Genomic DNA, 17,398 nt, shown 5'->3' with positions numbered 1-17,398 from the left:
TAAGGAAACTGAGGAAAACAAAGCTAAGCAAGCATCTGAGACCAGATCTGACTTCAGGCCCAGGGCTCCATCCACTGAGGAATCTAATATAAATTATCTGGAAGAAAAGTATTGCAGAACTCGATCAATGTTAAGAAAGCACTTCAAGTACATCATCAAGCATCACCCAGACCTGGTAATGACCACAATATTATTCCACCAAATGTTTTCCCATCCATACCTTATGGGATTTGTTGGGGGATGTGGAGGGTGGGAACATAGCTCTAATGTTGTCATGGAAACAGGAGAGACATAGGATTGATTTTAGCAGTCAATTTCACTGGAAAATTTGTAAAGGAAAGTGAAATAGTCAAAGGAAAGAGATGGATTAATTAGTTTTAGTTAGCCTTCACTTAACTTACTGGAAGTAGATCTGAAATGAAAGTTTTTCTTCTGACTTTTCTTTTGTGGGGAATTTCTTCCATTTCATCATCTTCATTCACAGTATCACCATTCATTTCATCCGTTTCCTCAGTCTCAGTCTCTGAGGCTGCATTTAACCTCTGAGTTTCAGCTTCCTTCATCTGAATAACTACCTCCCCAACATCCACTTCTAAAACATCAGACAAAATCTTCAGGAGTGCATTTATGGTATCTGCTTGACTCTTGGATGGAAGGATATCCTTTAGATTCCACACTGTCCCTAAGAAGAACAAGTACATGAACAATGGATATGTCACTCAGATTACTTCTAAGAGAAAACAAAACTCCTCTGGTTGGCATCTAAAACCCTTCACAATCTGGCTTTGCACCTGTGTTACACATTACTGCCATTTATATACTCTAAGGGTATAGCAAAACTGGCTTTCTTGCTATTTCTCACACAGGACATTCCATCGTCTGAGTCTGCCTTTGCACAGGCAGTAACCCATGCCTAGAAAGAATTCCTCTCTTCACCTGTCTCTTAGAATACCTATTTTCCTTCTGAATATAGCTCAAGTGCCACATCACCTACGTGAGGCTTTCCTTGGTTTCTCCCAAACTATTTTCTATTTATTTTACATAAGCTTAGATGTTTACATATTTTCCACCCTGACAGAATATAAACTCCTTAAGGGGAGGAACTACTTCATTTTTATCTGTGTATCACCAGTGCTTTAGCACAAAGTAGGCACTTAATAAATGCTTCTTGATTGAGATCTGTAATCACTGTCATTTCCACGAGACACTGGGTACTATAAAGGTTGGGTGTAAATTTCAGCACTCAAGTCTCATTACCCTAGCCAAGGTTATATTAAATGTTAATAAACTTCAAGTCAGTGGCAGCTTCCTTTTTCACAAGGCTTTCTTTCTCCCGATTAAACATAATCCTTTCTCTTGATGTGCTTACATTTATTAGACAAGTATACCCAGAAAACACTAATCAAATTTCTTTTTAAACCAGACAGATTGTTTGGCTTTCTTTTCCATCCTAACATGAGCTGCCCTATTCAGTAACATCTTATATTCCAAGAGTGGAATGGAATGTACTAAAATTCCAAGATCTCTCATCTGTTATATAGTTATTCTGAAGGCACACTTTCATTATTTTGCACATTTTGATAAGCAAAGGAAGTTAAACAAAGAGGTAAAGCAGAGTAATATTAAAAAAGGGGAACTATGAAAACAAATGCCCCTTTCAAAATAAACAGGCATTTGGTTCGTCTAAATGCAATACAGGATCTGTGGAATTATAAAACGCATTTTACTAAGAAAAGATACGATGTAGGAGACAAGGGAGGGAAATATTCAGAAATTAAAGTGATATAAAGAGAAACAGTATCAACAAAATGTTTTTTTAAAGAAGCCTCTGCCTTTTTTCTGTATACTGACACAGTGCGGTGCATGGGAAAAAAAGAGAAGGGACTGCAATAAAACTATTGGCCATATAGCTTCAATTTTTAAAAATCAATTCTACTTTCGTTAGTTGATAATTAAGAATAGAAAATCCATAAAACAATTTCTTTAAACTAATAATGGAAGTTCATTCAACCTATGACAAATCTTAAAAACAGGCTTCTCCTTAAAGAAGAAATTACATAAACTTAAGTCCTCTAGACAAAGATAAAAATTTTTGAAATATAAGAAACCAATCCAACCTTTGCTTCTCACTACAGCATTTTAATTATTTAATAATACTATAAACTAGTGAAAAGTTCCACCTGCTTACAGGAAATTATTAAAAATATATACCAATCTAGGGCATCTAGAAGTCATAATGGATAGAACACCAGCAAAGGAGTCAAGAAGACCTGAGTTCAAATACAGCCTCACACTTACTAACTATGTGACCCTGGGCAAGTTACAGTGATGTAACCCCAACTATCTCCCCCCCCTGCCCCCCCCCAAAACCAAACCAAACCACATACCATTCCCCTCAAACTAAAATTATACCTGCCACTAATGTTTTCAGAAGAGTATATTCCATAGAAGCAATGGGTGAGAACATTGCTGATTCTAGCACCTGCAGAGCTGGAGCATTAAAAGATTTTAAGAGCTCTGGATTATCCTCTGTCACTGCTTGTAAACAAAATGCTGCGGAGACAAAAAGTGAACAATTAAAACAAATGAAATCTGCTTAAATATATGATAACCGGACAACTTAAAAAATATCAACATCCTTTATTTTCTCTAATCACACGTTTAACTTGCATATTTGCTTTTCTGGTACCACTCTAGCTACAAAACAGCATTAAGAAAGCAGGGACTAGGTTTCAAAGGTTGCTGAATCTGGATACGACTGAACTACTTCACTTAAAAGCAGCCCTATGAGTGACATAGAGTCATGTGAAAAATATGATCACCCTTACAAATGGTTGAGATTTTAATATAGTGAAATCATCATTAATTCATTTTTAACTCCAGCCTGTCCCTAAAGAAAGGAATCAGACCGCACCTTATCACTTGGACAACAGCTTAAGGCCATTTCTATCTAACAGAACAGAATCCAAAAGCACAAAAGGGAAATTTACCTTACATTTCCTTCTTGAAAATCTCCTGTAGTGCAAATACCAACCTAAATCTATCAAATTAAAAACAAAAAAGCCTGCCCAGATCAATAAGAAAACACAAATTTTTATGTGAAGTGGCTCTAATCTACTCTGCTCCCAAGATAAATTCTGAGATTTGCAACAATTTTTTTTTCTCCTTCAGAGGTTAGTTAAATCTACCTATGTGAAGAGCTAAGAATCACAACCTCCAGGCCAGGAGAATCTTATCACATTCTAAAAAGATAACATAAGGAATATGATATTAAAATAGAGACTATAGCCTAGTAGGATTTCTTAACTAGTTTTATATTAGTTTTGTTGTTTTTTTTTGCAGGGGGGGAAGGGCAGAGCAATTGGGGTTAAGTGACTTGCCCAAGGTCACACAGCCAGAAAGTGTGTCAAGTGTCTGAGGCCAAATTTGAACTCAGGTCCTCCTGACTACAGGGCCAGTGCTCTACTCACTGCACCACCTAGCTGCCCCTTGTTTTGTTTTTTCAAAACAAAAGCTGTAAGACTAAGTGAATATATAATCCACTGAACAGCACAATGAAAGTAATTAAAAACAGGTGACTTTATATAGAACATTAAGGTCTTCAAAGTGTTTTATTTTCATCATATCATTTGAATCTCACAAGAACACTACAAGGTAGGTACACCAGAAGTATTACTATCCCCATTTTACAGATAAGCAAATAGGAATGAAAAGATTAAGTGACTGGGCCTTGATCAGACAGTGAACTAAGTGTCAGAGGCAGGACTCTTAAAGATGTGGAAAGTCTTGAAGGTTTTGTTCTATAAGGCTGGCAACTTTTGTTAAAAGTTCTTTAAATTCATTTTTATAAATTAGTTACTACGTTGGTGTTTTTGTTGTTTTCTTTTAAAGCCTAAAATAGCTAGTAGAACCTTCCCTATTTTAAAAAATATTCTCAAATGGCTTTCTGGAGAGTGAAGAAAGAAATATGTTGATATGAAACAGAAGATATCAATGAAAATTTATTTTTAAAAATCTTAAATTAAAAACACCGTCATCAGTATTATTTCTCCCCTTTACATTTCTCTTTTATCTTCTCCATTTTGAGAGGAAACTTTGTAACTTTTCCCAGCATGATTTTTTTTCACAAACTTCTTTTCCCCCTATAAAAGGGCATTCATTATTGCCAAATATGGTCTAAGAGGAATGCACCTTTTGTCCTTGTCAGGGGAAACAAACAGTTGAATCAAAGACCAGCTAAATGCTCACCACTCTTTAGGGTAAAGGGGAGAAGGGGGAAAAACTGATCAGTATATACTCAATTCTATTCTCAATAAGAATATTTTTGACTCTTCTCACCCCCGTATCTTTTTTCCTCTCACCTCTTCTAGGCTGAAAGAGGAAAAAACAAAAATCCAGTAAGCGTTCTCAGTGACCTCTGTGTAACTCTGCTTAATCAAAATTTTTTAAGAGGGATATAAATAGCAGAGATCAGTGACTATAGCTGAGGATGTTTCAAATGATTTTATAACTCCTATTTAAAGTGAGAGTGGTGGTGGTTTATATAAGTAAATACAATAATAAGAAACTAAAAACTATCATTTTTATACATTAAAGAATATAATAAACATGTAATTCTATGAAAACTTTTTTTCCCCCCAGACTATACTGTAAATACTTAATAAACCATCACTTTTTCTTCACTTACCTACTGAAATAGCCAGGTCAACATTGGTGGAAAACCTACTTAAATACTTTAATACAATCTCCAAGCACCCTTCTTTGTTGAATATAGATACTGCTCTACTACTGCATTCACTAAATTGAAGGGGGGAAAAAAAGTTTTACTATTCACATTTTAACATGAAAAAACCAAACATATATAAGCCCATGAACTAACAAATTTCAGTGACTAAACCATGATATTTACCAAACTTCAAGTAAACTCAACATTAGGTATTAAGTTAAAAATACTAAAAGGATCATCTGGATTTATCACAGGAAAATTAAAAGTAAAAAAAGGTAAACAGAAATAACTTTGAACAATATACACGAGTTCAATTATATTTTAAAACTCAGGTACAATTTATGGTCTGAAACAGAGACTTTAAAAACAATAATCGTTTAAAGTTACTCTCCGTAACACAGAAGGCTAAAATTCACATTAACAAAGCATAGCTACTCTGTCCAAATATCCATCCATTACAGAGAAAGTTACATTCATACTGCATTGATGTCTATATCACGGAAATATTCTATCATCTTTTTAAACATGTGCATATACACACAAAGAAAACCAACATGTTTTTCAACAAAAAGGCTGGAGCTGGGAATTCTTCTGCTACTTTAAGGCTTGCACTGAATTCCTATGGCTATATCTTATTGTGACAAGGACTTAGTCTTTGGTTCATATTATGCTAGTAGTATATACTTTGGCATCTGAGATCAGTCAAGTTCAAAGCCTCCTGGCTTCTTATGAGGAGAGGCTGGCAAATTTTGTCCACAGAAACTCATGAAAATATCTGGCAAGGTGTGGAAGGATTACAATCTCTGTCAAAAGGAGTAGCAATGCCAATGAAACCACAGATCTACTGAAGTATTTTTGAAATCTCAATTTTATAAACAAGTGTTTATTATGTACAAATTATTGCGCTAAGCACTACAGGTTCAAAGACAATGCAGGCTTTCAAACTGACATACTGCAAGGTTACAATGTATACACAAATAGGTATATACAAAGTTACTTAAGAGGGAAAAAGAATATACTAACCATAGAAATTGGGAAAGCTTCATAGTCTATGGCACCCTAGTTGAACATTAAAAGAATATACGGATTTTAAAGCAGATTGAGGAAAAACTGTGTTCCAGGTATGAGGAAGAAATTCCTGGGTTGACTGCTCTGAGGCAGGAGACAATATATTGAATTAAGAGGAACATTTAGTAGTCCAGTGTGGCTAGAATGTATAGTGAAAAGTAGGAAATGGAATAATGTGAAAAGAGACAGCCTGAAATGCTAGGCTGAGAGGTTTTATATTTTACTTTAGAAGCCACTGATTGTGTCTGAGCAGGGTAATGATATGTTAGACGTATGGTTTAGGAAAATTATTTTGGCAATGGTGGAGGATAGACTAGAAAAGGCAAACACTAAAAAGCAGGGAAATAAATTAGGCTATTATAATAATCTAGGTGAGAGGTAAGGAAGACCCACCTGAATGAAAGTGGTTGGGTAGTGGACAAATGAAAGAGAACGTGGAGATAAAATTGATGGAAAGTGGCAAAAGTTAGCACAAGACACTTTCAAGTGAATCTTCCTTCATATTTCAAAAGATCCACTAAGTTCATCAGCATACTCCATGTATAGATACAAACTGTAACTTCTTCATACTCCAGAACATGGTTATCATAGTCCAGTATAACCAAAAAAAAATCATCTAGTCAGTTTTCTTGTGACAAGCTGCTACTCTGTTTGCTCTTAGCTAGATTGGTTGTCACATGACATCCATTACAACATGACAGAACCTGCCAGAGTTTGCTCTTTATCGGCACACACTAGCACAGAATAGCATTAATAAATTGCTTCCAGTGATTTTTTGCCATCTTCCAAAGGTATTTATTATTCATTTTTCTATCAGTTTGTTAAATCTAAAATCCTTTCTCAATAAGGAAGGGGTAAGGTCAGTAGGACCAGTCAGTGAAATACATACATTCAATTCCCATCCTCAGTATCATTCTTTCTGCCTAGCTTCCTCCAATTTTTTCCCCTGGGAATAAATGCATTTACCATTTTAATAATGAATTAACAGGGATATATGGCTTGTTAATAAAGGCTTTTGATTTATGGGCAACTTTCTAGGAACTTTTATTCTTTACAACAGAAAAAAATGTTACTCCTCAAGGTCAGAAGGTATGAATAAGAGAAGGTGGAGCAGTAAAATATAGGAGCAAAAATAAGGCAGGGAAAAAACAAATTTACTGGATATTCCCAATGGTGTGTCCATTACCATTTCTACTGGCTACACTCCTATGGGAATGGAATGGAAGATCAAACATATGGTTACTAAGAATGGTGGATAGTGGAGTAGCAAATCTGAGAATCTACTTAGTCTCTTCTTCCTCCTACCAATCAGTTTCTTTCTTTTTAAAATTTTTTTTTTATTTTTCCCCAGTTATACGTAAAACAATTTTAAACATCCATCTTTAAAACTCTGAGTTCTAAATTCTCTTCCTTCCGCCCTCCCCACCCCCCATTAAGAAGGCAAGCAAATCAACATAGGTCATACATGTGTAGTCATGCAAAACATTTCCATATTAGTCATGTTGTGAAAGAAAACACAGATAAAAAAACTGTCAAGAAAAATAAAGAAAGTTAAAAAATTATGCTTCAATCTGTATTGAGACACCACCAGTTCTTTCTTTGGGGATGGATAGCATTTTTCATTGTTAAGTCCTTCAGAGTTGTCTTAGATCATTGTATTGCTGAGAATAGCTAAATCATTCACAGCTGATCATCTTACAATATTTCTGCTACTTTGTACACAGTACATTTCGCTTTGCATCAGCTCATGTAAATTTTTTCAGGTTTTTCTGAGGGCATTTTGCTCATCATTTCTTATAGTACAATAGTATTCTACCATAATCACATATCACAATTTGTTTAGCCATTCCCCAATGGATAGGCATCCCTCAATTTCCAGTTCTTTGCCACCAGAAAAGAGCTGCTATATTTTTACCAGAAAAGAGTTAAATATTTTTGTACGTAAGGTCCTTTTCTTTTTTATCTCTTTTGGGATACCGACCTGGTAGTGGTTTTGCAGCATTTCAAACTGCCCCCTAGAACGGATGGAAGGAGTTCACAACTCCACCAATAGTGTAATAATGTCTCATTTTTCCCACATCCCCTCCAATATTTGTCATTTTCCTTTTCTGTCCTATTAGCCAATCTAACAGGTATGAGGTAGTACCTCAGAATTGTTTTAATTTGCAATCCTCCAATCAATAGTGAGTTAACATTTTTTCTTTTTTTGGCAGGGCAATTGGGGTTAGGTGACTTGCCCAAGGTCACACAGTTAGTACGTGTCAAGTGTGTGAGGCCACATTTGAACTCAGGTCCTCCTGACTCCAGGGTCAGTGCTCTACTCACTGCGCCACCTAGCTGCCCCCTAGAACATTTTTTCATATGGCTATAGATTTGATTATTTCATCTTAAAACTATTCATATCTTTTGACCATTTACTAATTGGGCAATGGCTCTTACTTTTACAAATGTGACTCAATTTCCTCTATGTTTGAGAAATGAGGCCTTTATCAGAGAAGCTTGCTTCAAAATTTTTTTCAGTTATTAATGCTAACTGTATTTCCCTCTATCCTATTCCCCTGTTTATTCTATTCTCTCTCTCCTTTCACCCTGTCTCTCCTCAGAAGTGTTGTGCTTCTGGCTACTCCCTCCCTCAGTCTGTCCCCCCTTCTAGCACGCTCCCCCTTTTCTCTTATCCTCTTCCCCTATTTTACTGTACAGTAAGATAGATTTCTATACCCACAATCAGCTTCTTTCCTATGTCAAACTGCCAAACTGCTACTGCCAGAATAATGCCCCAGGAGAAGTTTGTATTTCCTCCCTTCTTCTAGCTGCCAAACCGGTGCAACTATACTTTACCATGCCTGCCACGTCAGACAGAGACTGCTCGTGTGCAAAAGACTTGGGGCAGGGGCACTACTGTTGTCTTCAAATCTCTGAAGGGGTGTCATGTAGAAAAGGGATTCTATATTACATCTTGCTTGGTCTTCGGGAGAGAACTAGGACCAACTAGAATACTTCATGGTCAATATAAGAGAAAAATTCCTAGAAATTATAGCTACACAAAAAATGTGATGAGCAGTGCTGTGAGGCAACAAGCTGGGGGAATTGGGGTTAAAAAGCAAAGTGAGGGTCAAGTTTCATTGCAGTGGGGTATTCACAGCTCCAGGGGAAGAGAGGCAGGAACTGGAAATGAAAGAAATAGCTGATATGAACAAGAGATCAGGGCTTGGACCACACACACAGGACCACTGTAAATTCCACAAAGGGGACAGTTTCCCAAAAGAACAAAAATGGTTAACTAGGTACTGTAGGAAGGCTCTACTGTAAATGGATAGAATACTCTTACCATATATTCCATAGCACATTCACAGCCTCATTAGCTATGTCTTCAATGTAATTTTTATTCAGCTCTTTGGTTTTCTTCAAAGAGACTTCACTGGAATCTAATCCAACGCTACACTGTAACCAAATGTTGCAATTAGCTCCTAGCTTCATAAAAACATGAACAAATGAAAAAGCTAGTGTAAAAAACAGAAAGGGATCAAAAACAGTGCTAAAGGTGGTTAACATGCTAAATTGTTTTGTGTCAATTTCACCACAAATCTATTTCCCTCTTTGGGATAAACAAATGAAAATAAAATACTTAGAAATCACAGTAAAATACAGATATAAAACACTTTTAATTTCAAGGAAAACTGAGAATTATCTAAAAAAAAACCTGACCTACATATAGCAAAGACAGCAAAAATAATTTCACTGATAACACAATGTACTCTTAAAAGGCAATATAAACAGTGTGTATCATTAAAAGTTTATTTTCTTAGATATAAATCATGAAATGATATAAAAAAGAGCAGCACCTCAGAGGCAAATCAAAAGATTACTAAAAACAAGAAAACTAGGTGACCACCAAATTGTCAAGATGCAGAACTGATCACAGTCATATAAATTCAGAGAACGGTTAGGCAGATAAGGTATTCCACTCTCTCCAGGATACTATGAGAATAAATTTTTCTAAGACAACAATCACATAAAGGTTTTATGTCAAGATGATAAATCAAGGAAAGAACCTTTTAAGGAACTAAAGACTTTACCTTTTCAGTGGCAATTCAGTACAAGTTAAGAGTTCTAAAGAACAAAAAATTCTAATGGTTTTTGGCACAGCTTTCTCATAAAGGGAAAATTAGGGAATATTAAGAAGTGGTATGAAAGGAGAAGTAGGATAATGAATACTCCTTCACTTATGTTAGTTCTTCACTAGAAATGTACCAAAAGTCCCATAGATACTCTATAGGAGAACCAAGAATCTGCTTTAAATACTGAATAAACACTTCATTTTCACAAAAATGAAAGTACTTAAGTTTATATTTTCAAAAAGTTTACAATTTTAGACTGCCATCCATTACCATCAGCATATATTTTTAAAAGTACATACCTCTTTTAACAGTGCAACAAGTGGTGTCATGATGTCCTTAGTAACCATGTCATCACAAACTTCAAAACCTCCACAAGCACTGAGATTTCTAAACAAGGAGTTAAAACAATCACATTCCATTCTTGGATCAAACGTTACATAATGTTGTTAGCCTCAACCTGAAATATTCCTATTTTAAATAGTTCTTAATCTATTTCTTAAGTCACATTGTCGGTGGAACAAAGACAAGCTAAAGAGAGTACAGAAGTGGACTAGGATGAAGGGACTGGAAACTATGCCAAAAAAGGGCCAGTTTAAGAGAAGGCATGTTTAGTTTGGAGAAGGAAAGGTTTGAAGGGGAAGTAGAGAGACAAGCAAACTATTTTTAAAAGAGTTGTCATATGGAAGAATTATGTAACTTTGTCTGGTCCTGCAAAATAGAACTAGGAGAAAGAGGAAATGTTATCATTGATATAATTCAGCTCAACATAAGGAAGATCTTCTTTATAATCAGGCTTATTCAAAAGTAGAAGGCGCTGCCTGGGTAGGTACTGAGTTAAACACTGGTAAAGAAAGTAGTAGGGCAAAAAGTAGGTGTAGAGCAATTATCTCATGCCCTATACCAACATAAGCTCCAAATGGATCTATGATTTAGACATAAAGGGTGATATTCTAACAAATGAGAGGAACAAAGAAAGAATTAATTTCCATATCTATCAATAGGGGAATAGTTTCTGACCAAATAAGGGTTAGATAGGATCACAGAAGATAAAATGAACAATTTTAATTATATGAAATTTAAAAGAGTTTGCACAGACTAAATCAATGTAGCTAAAATTAGAATTAAATAGGGAAAAATTTTTGCAGCAAGTTTCTCTGATAAGGGTTTTATTTCCAAGATACATATATAGAACTGAATAAAATCCATTCCCCATCTGATTAAAGGATGTGAACAGGCAGGTTTTTTTAATGGTATTTTATTTTTTCCAATTACATGCAAAAGCAATTTTAACATTCATTTTTTATATAAAATTTTGAGCTGCAAATTTTTTCTTCCTCTCACTTCCCTCCTCCCTAAGATGGTAAGCAATTTGATATAGGTTATATATGAGCAATCATGTAAAGCGTATTTCCATATTAGTCATGATATGAAAAAAGAAACAGAACAAAAGGAAAAAACACACAAAAAAAAAGTGAAAATAATATGGTTTGATCTGCATTCAAACTCTATCAGTTCTTTCTCTGAATGTGAATAGCATTTTCCATCATGAGATAGACTTTTGGACTTGCCTTGGACCTTTGTATTGCTGGAAGAGCTAAGTCAATCATAGTTGATCACTGGACAATGTTGCTAATACTGTGTACAATGTTCTCCTGGTTCTGCTCAGTTGACTTTGCATCAGTGCACGTAAGTCTTTCCAGGTTTTTCTGAAATCTGCCTGTTTGTCATTTTTTATAGCACAACAGCATTCCATCAAAATCCTATACCACAACTTGTTTAGTCATTCCCCAACTGATGGGCATCCCTTCAATTTCCAATTCTTTGCCACCACAAATAGAGTGGGAATACGTGGTTTTCTAAGGAAGAAATTTAAGTTATCAAAACCTCTATGAAAAAGTGCTATAAACTATCAACAATTAAAGAAATGAAAATCAAAGCAATTCTGAAGTTCTACCTCACACTCAGACCAACAAAGTTAACATAATGGAAAGTGACATATGTTGTGAAGGCGTTTATGGGAAAATAGGCACATTAATGCACTGTTGGTGGAGCTGTGAACTGGTCCACCTATTTTGGAAAGCAATTTACAACTATGCTCCCAAAGTTACTAAACTGTGTGCATACCTCTTGACCCAGCTATACCACTGCTAGGCCAAGAGCCCAAAAAGATCAAAGGAAAAGGAAAAGGGCTCCTATAGAGAAAAATATTTATAGCATATTTTTGTGATGCCAAAGAATTAGGAACTGAGGGGACATCCATCAATTGAAGAATAGCTGAACAAATTATGTGAATAATCGAATACTATTGTGCTAGAAGAAATGATGAAGGGCATGATTTCAGAGAAACCTGGGAAGATTCATGAGGGAAGTGAGCAGAACCAGGATAACAATTTATCTGGTAACAACAACAATGTAAAGACAAACAACTCTGAAAGATTTAAACTCTGATCAACACAGTTAAGATTTTCAAGTACTGATCATGCTACCCACCACCTAACAGAGGTGATGGGCTCAGGTTGTAGAATGAGACATCTTTTCTGGACATGGTTAATGGAGGAATATTTTTCTTGACTTATTACAAGAGTCTGGTTTTCTTTCCTTTTTTCATTTCCAGTGGGGGGAAGGTAGAGAAAATAGGGTTAACTGAAAAAAAAAACCATTAAAGGTTTTAGAAGTTATATTTTAAGAGAAGGGTTTAAGAAATAGCTGGATGACCATCTGTCCAGGATGGAGGGGATGTTAAGTTTCAGGGCCTTGGTGTCCTCAGATTTCTTTTAACCCTAAAATGCTAATATTATTGCACTTCACATAAAGTTGTCATAATGTAGTAGATAAAGAGTCATCCTTAAGAGTCTGGAAAATGTGGGTTCAAGTGGCTCCTCTCACCCATCTTTCTAGCTGTGAGAGAATTACTTAACTTCTCAGTGCCACAGGCAATTTTAAGAGACTGTTAAGTTACAAAAGACAGCAATGGTATGTACAATGGTAAGACTGTTAAGTTACAAAAGACAGCAATGGTATGTACAATGGTAAGCAAGGCCACTGGATTTTGAGATGGAGAACCTAAGTTTAAAATCCTTGGTCTGTGGTTTACTACTTGTGTGATGCTGGACAAGTCCATTAGCCATTCTGTACATCTGTTTCCTCCTCTATAAAATGAAGGGACAAACTAGGCAACCACTAACATCCCCTTCCAGCTCATACTCCCTTACTAAGTAACAATCTGTCTTAGGAGTAATTCTATACCACAAGATTCCGTGTCAGAACAAAAAATTAACTATAAAACCAGCGCTCTTGCTTCCATCAGTCTGGATTCTCTGTCATAAGAACTAGTAGGGAAAAGATTTTGACACTAAACAATCTATTTAAACTAGTAGGCAACAACAGCATCATTTATTAAGTGCCTATTATGCATGCGGTGCTATGCAAAGCTGTAGGTGTAAGAGGGGAAAGGGTTCCTACCTACAAAAAACTCATATTCTCATGAGGAAGATAATAATAGCTAGCATTTATGTGGCTCACAAAGCACTTTACATGTTATCTCTGCTGGTCCTCACAATAACCCTGTGAGATAGGTGCCATTAACTCCATCCTGCAGATGAGAAAACTGAGGCTGAGAGGTTAAATGACTTGCCCACGATCACACAGCTATCTTCTGGGGTGGCATTTAAACTCAAAAGTCCAGCTTTATCCATTATACCATCTAGCTGCCTCCTAATTTATACCTAGACATCGAGCACAAAAGTAGGCATATACCAGGCACAGACAATAATCAAATACAAGATAGCCTTGGTGTGGAAGGTGCTGGCAGCTGGAGAAAGAGGGTGGGTGGGTGTATGGGTGAAGCACTAGAGAGGAAGGAGATCGAGGAGACCACGCCCCATCCCTGGGGACTTGGGGGATCCCGACAATCCTCCGGATCACTAGCTCATCTCCCCCTCAGGAGGACGAGGACCCCTAAAATCCCCGCTCTCACCTAGTTCTGCTAAGGAGACTGAGAGGAGGGATCCCGATCCCCACTGGACGCTCACCTGGCTCATCCCAGGGGACTGAGGATTCCTACACCCCCCCCAACCTGGCTGGCCCTCCCCAGGACGCCCACGATCCCCACCTGACCTGGTCCACACCCCTCCCCAGTTCCCCGCTGAGGATCCCTCCCCTCACCTGAGGGGGGGGGGGAAGGCCGCTTTCGCCCCACGCCGGTCGGAGCCCAGCCACCCTCCCGTGCCCTCCCCGCCCTCTCCACTCACCGCAGCGCGCCGGCCGCCGTCTCCCGCACGGCCAGGCTGGGGTCGAGCAGCAGTGGCCCGAGCTGCCGGACAGCATCCCTGCGGGTCAGGGCCGAGATGGCGGGCTGCTGCTGCACCAGCCGCGCCAGTGCCGCACAAGCGCACTCGCGGACCTCGGCGCTCGGATGCTGGAGCTGCGTGAAGAAGGAGAGGGGGTGTCAGGGGTCTAGAGGCCCGCGAGGGCGACGGTTGAGAGCACGTCCTGGGGAGGGGGGAAGGAGCGGAGGGGAGAACAGGACACTAGCACGCGAGAGCGGGGAGGGGGGGGGGAAGCGTGCTCAGTCCTAACCTCTGCAGGCGACCCCTCGCGGCGGGGACGGGGAAGGGAGGAGAAAGGAAGAGGCGAGAAAGAGGGGTTCGAATTCGGCCGCTTCACCTTCTCGAGGAGCTCTACCGCCGGTGAGTCTCCCAGTCCGGCCTCCTCGTTCCCCGCTGCCTCACATTCACCCGTGGGAGAGAACGGGGGCCGTCTGAAGCGCTTGTTCTTGCTCTTGCCCATGGCTGCGGCGCCAGCTGGGAGACGCGGGAGTCTGTGGGTAGAGGAGCCGTAGGGGTCGCAGACTAAAGTTGCAGACCTTAAGAAGCTCAGCTGGACAGGCCGGAGCCAACTAAAGAGCACACATGGCGAAAGCAATGCGCAGGCGTGGCGTGAGGGCAGGTGGGGGTGGGGCTGGAGGCGTGGAGGTTGCGCAGGCGCAGAAGAGAGGCAGAAGGGGTGGGCGGAAACAGATCCAAAAAGTGGGGGAATCGGGTACGTACGACACTAGGAATTTTTTAGGTGGAAGAGTCTAAGATTTTAAAAATAGTCTAGCTGGAAAGGGCACTAGAATTTACCTTGCTGTCGGGTTACAGACCCCAGGAAATTTTGTCGCTTGTCTGTCACTCAGTGGCAGAGCTGGGATTTGAACTTGGGGCCCTCTTCGAAATCGGGGCCCTCTTCGAAATCGGGGGCCCCCTTCGAAATCAGTGCCCTTTCCGCGATACGATACCGCCTCAGGGAAGTTACGGGAACCTCGATTTAGTCCTATAAGAGACTCGAGAGAGCAATGAGTCCCAGCCCCTCATTTTACAAGTGAGGAAATTTAGGACAAAGAGGTCACCCGGGGGTAATGAATTGGCAGAACCTGCATGGAGCCTTCCAATTACAAATTTGGTCCGCTTTCTCCTCGGCAGAGCGGATTCTTGTTAAAGGTGTCTTTTCCACATACATAATAGCTAAGAATCTTAGACTCCGGGATGAGAGTTTCACTAGTTCCAGAGAAGGGGTACCAGGGGTGGGGAACTCGAGGCCACATATGGCCCGCTAGGTCCTCAAGTGTGGCCCTTTGAATCCAGACTTCCTCACCTCTGGTAGACAGTCAAACATCAGCTCTACGTCTTAGAGCTGATGAGCAGTTGCTGAAGAGAAAGGTGATTATCCCTCTATGACCAGCAAGGATCCAAACCTTTCCAACCCGCAGAAAATTAAATCAACAACCTTCTTGGAAACTGGGTGGAGCTGCCTTAGCTTTCCAGAAAGTGGCCGGCAAACTTCATTCTCTAATTCAGAGCCACGGGCTGCCTGGGACAAAATTATCTTCCACCACTCCTTACTCTCTCATTCCCACCTACTTTATCCTGCCCCTTCCCATATCCTTATCTTGCTTTACAGTCCCCATTCATGGTACCCCCTGCAGCTTCTGAAATGTTATATTTATAAACCATCTCTCATATTAAACTACTTCTCACACTCCTTACATCTTACTCAATTCACAGAAACCTGGCTCTCCTAGAAAACACTGTGTCTTTGACCTGTGTTGGTGGAGGTGTTTCCTAGCAAGGAATTGCCTGTATCAATGAAATGACAGTACCAATCCCATTCCTTTACCCTGTAAAACTCATTCAAAAAGACAAAAATTAAAAAAGATAAGATAAAGCTAAGATGGTATTTGATGACAGAAACCATAGGGAGCAACTGTAGTTTACTGAGTAAGTGAATGAGATGATCAAACCAAACTTTTAGCAAAATCACTTTGGCAGATTGGAGTGGGGATAGGTTTATTTCAGGGAAAGCAAAAAAGAGGTTATTTCAGTAGTCCAGGCTGTGGTGGCTGTACGAGTGGACAGAAGGAAAAGATATATTTGGGAGATGTTGTGGAGATAGATTTTTGGCAAGATCTGGCAATGGATTGACTATAGGGGATGAAGGAGAATCAAGAATCAAGAATGACACTGAAGTTTCAAACCTGGGTGATTAAAAGGATCTTGGCCTCCTCAACATATAAAGAAGTTTGGAAAAGTGATAGGTTTTGGGGAAAAGATAAAATAATGAACTCAGATGCAGATTGCAACTTCTCCATAACTGAGCATAGAGTGTCTCATTCTGTCCTAACAAAAATGGAAAGAGATGTAACATCTTTCAGTGGCCGCTTCCTAGGGGTGCAAAGCCCACTCAGCCACAGGCATGAAGTGATTTGGGGAGCAGGGTGTGGATATGCTGGATGTGTATGTTGGGGGGGTGGGAAAAGGATTTGGTTTGTGCCACTGCAGGTGTGGGTTCCTAGGTTGTGCTTAGGTTACAGTTACCTTAAGGAACTTTTTCCTAGAACAAGATGGGAGAGGCTAGGGGGAGGGGTGTTTATACAGCTAAAGGAGCCTAGCAGTGAGAAGAAGTAGAATGGGTTTAATGAGTGGTAATGAGTGAAGGCAGGGTGGAGTTGTATTGTAATCAAGCCCCACCATCACAAGAAGGTTGGGATATGATCAATCTTCATGCTTTCTGAGGGGTTACCCTTTGGAGTCATGCTATTTCTCCCCTTCCCGAGCTTTGGAGTCCAGTACTGTAAACCAATAACAATTTGTTCTCAGGATAAGATTTGAAATTGATTTGCACTGAAATATAATAAACGTTAGTCTTTCAAAGGGGAATTTTAATGGCCTTAGTTAATAGAATTTAAGGCCTAACTATGGTATTTGGGTTTGATACCTACCTGAAATGTACAACCAGGGGATGAATTTGATTGGGAAGCATAGCCTTGTTTCCTATTTGCCTGTTGTGATTTAAATCGCTTATTCACTTAAGGTTAGTCCTGAAGCTACGGAAAAAAAAATCTGAAAGAACTGTATATGTTAAGGGTGGCTTCAGTGGTCAGCTACATTTTAATTTCCTATTCAAATGTTCTTACCAAAAGTAAAAAGGTGATGAATGCAAAAAGCAT

At 39.0% G+C, this 17,398-nt stretch overlaps 1 protein-coding gene across 1 annotated transcript in view; it reads right to left on the bottom strand.

Moving 5' to 3' along the window:
- Nucleotides 1-14,814, bottom strand: part of HEATR3 (HEAT repeat containing 3) — a 43,944-nt gene extending 29,130 nt beyond the window's left edge. The window contains exons 1-7 of the mRNA XM_036752860.1: nt 14,578-14,814; nt 14,163-14,335; nt 10,212-10,299; nt 9,123-9,235; nt 4,688-4,797; nt 2,413-2,553; nt 402-682 (exon numbers count right to left, since the gene is read on the bottom strand). Coding sequence (XP_036608755.1) covers nt 402-682; nt 2,413-2,553; nt 4,688-4,797; nt 9,123-9,235; nt 10,212-10,299; nt 14,163-14,335; nt 14,578-14,700 — 1,029 coding nt within the window. The 5' untranslated portion in view covers nt 14,701-14,814. The remainder of the gene's footprint in view (nt 1-401; nt 683-2,412; nt 2,554-4,687; nt 4,798-9,122; nt 9,236-10,211; nt 10,300-14,162; nt 14,336-14,577) is intronic.
- Nucleotides 14,815-17,398: the final 2,584 nt, after the last annotated feature.

The sequence above is a fragment of the Trichosurus vulpecula genome, chromosome 3, assembly GCF_011100635.1.
Source record: "Trichosurus vulpecula isolate mTriVul1 chromosome 3, mTriVul1.pri, whole genome shotgun sequence".
Classification (NCBI taxonomy): Eukaryota; Metazoa; Chordata; class Mammalia; order Diprotodontia; family Phalangeridae; genus Trichosurus; species Trichosurus vulpecula.
The sequence above is the reverse complement of the archived record's forward strand: the minus strand, read 5'-3'. Positions and strand labels throughout refer to the sequence as shown.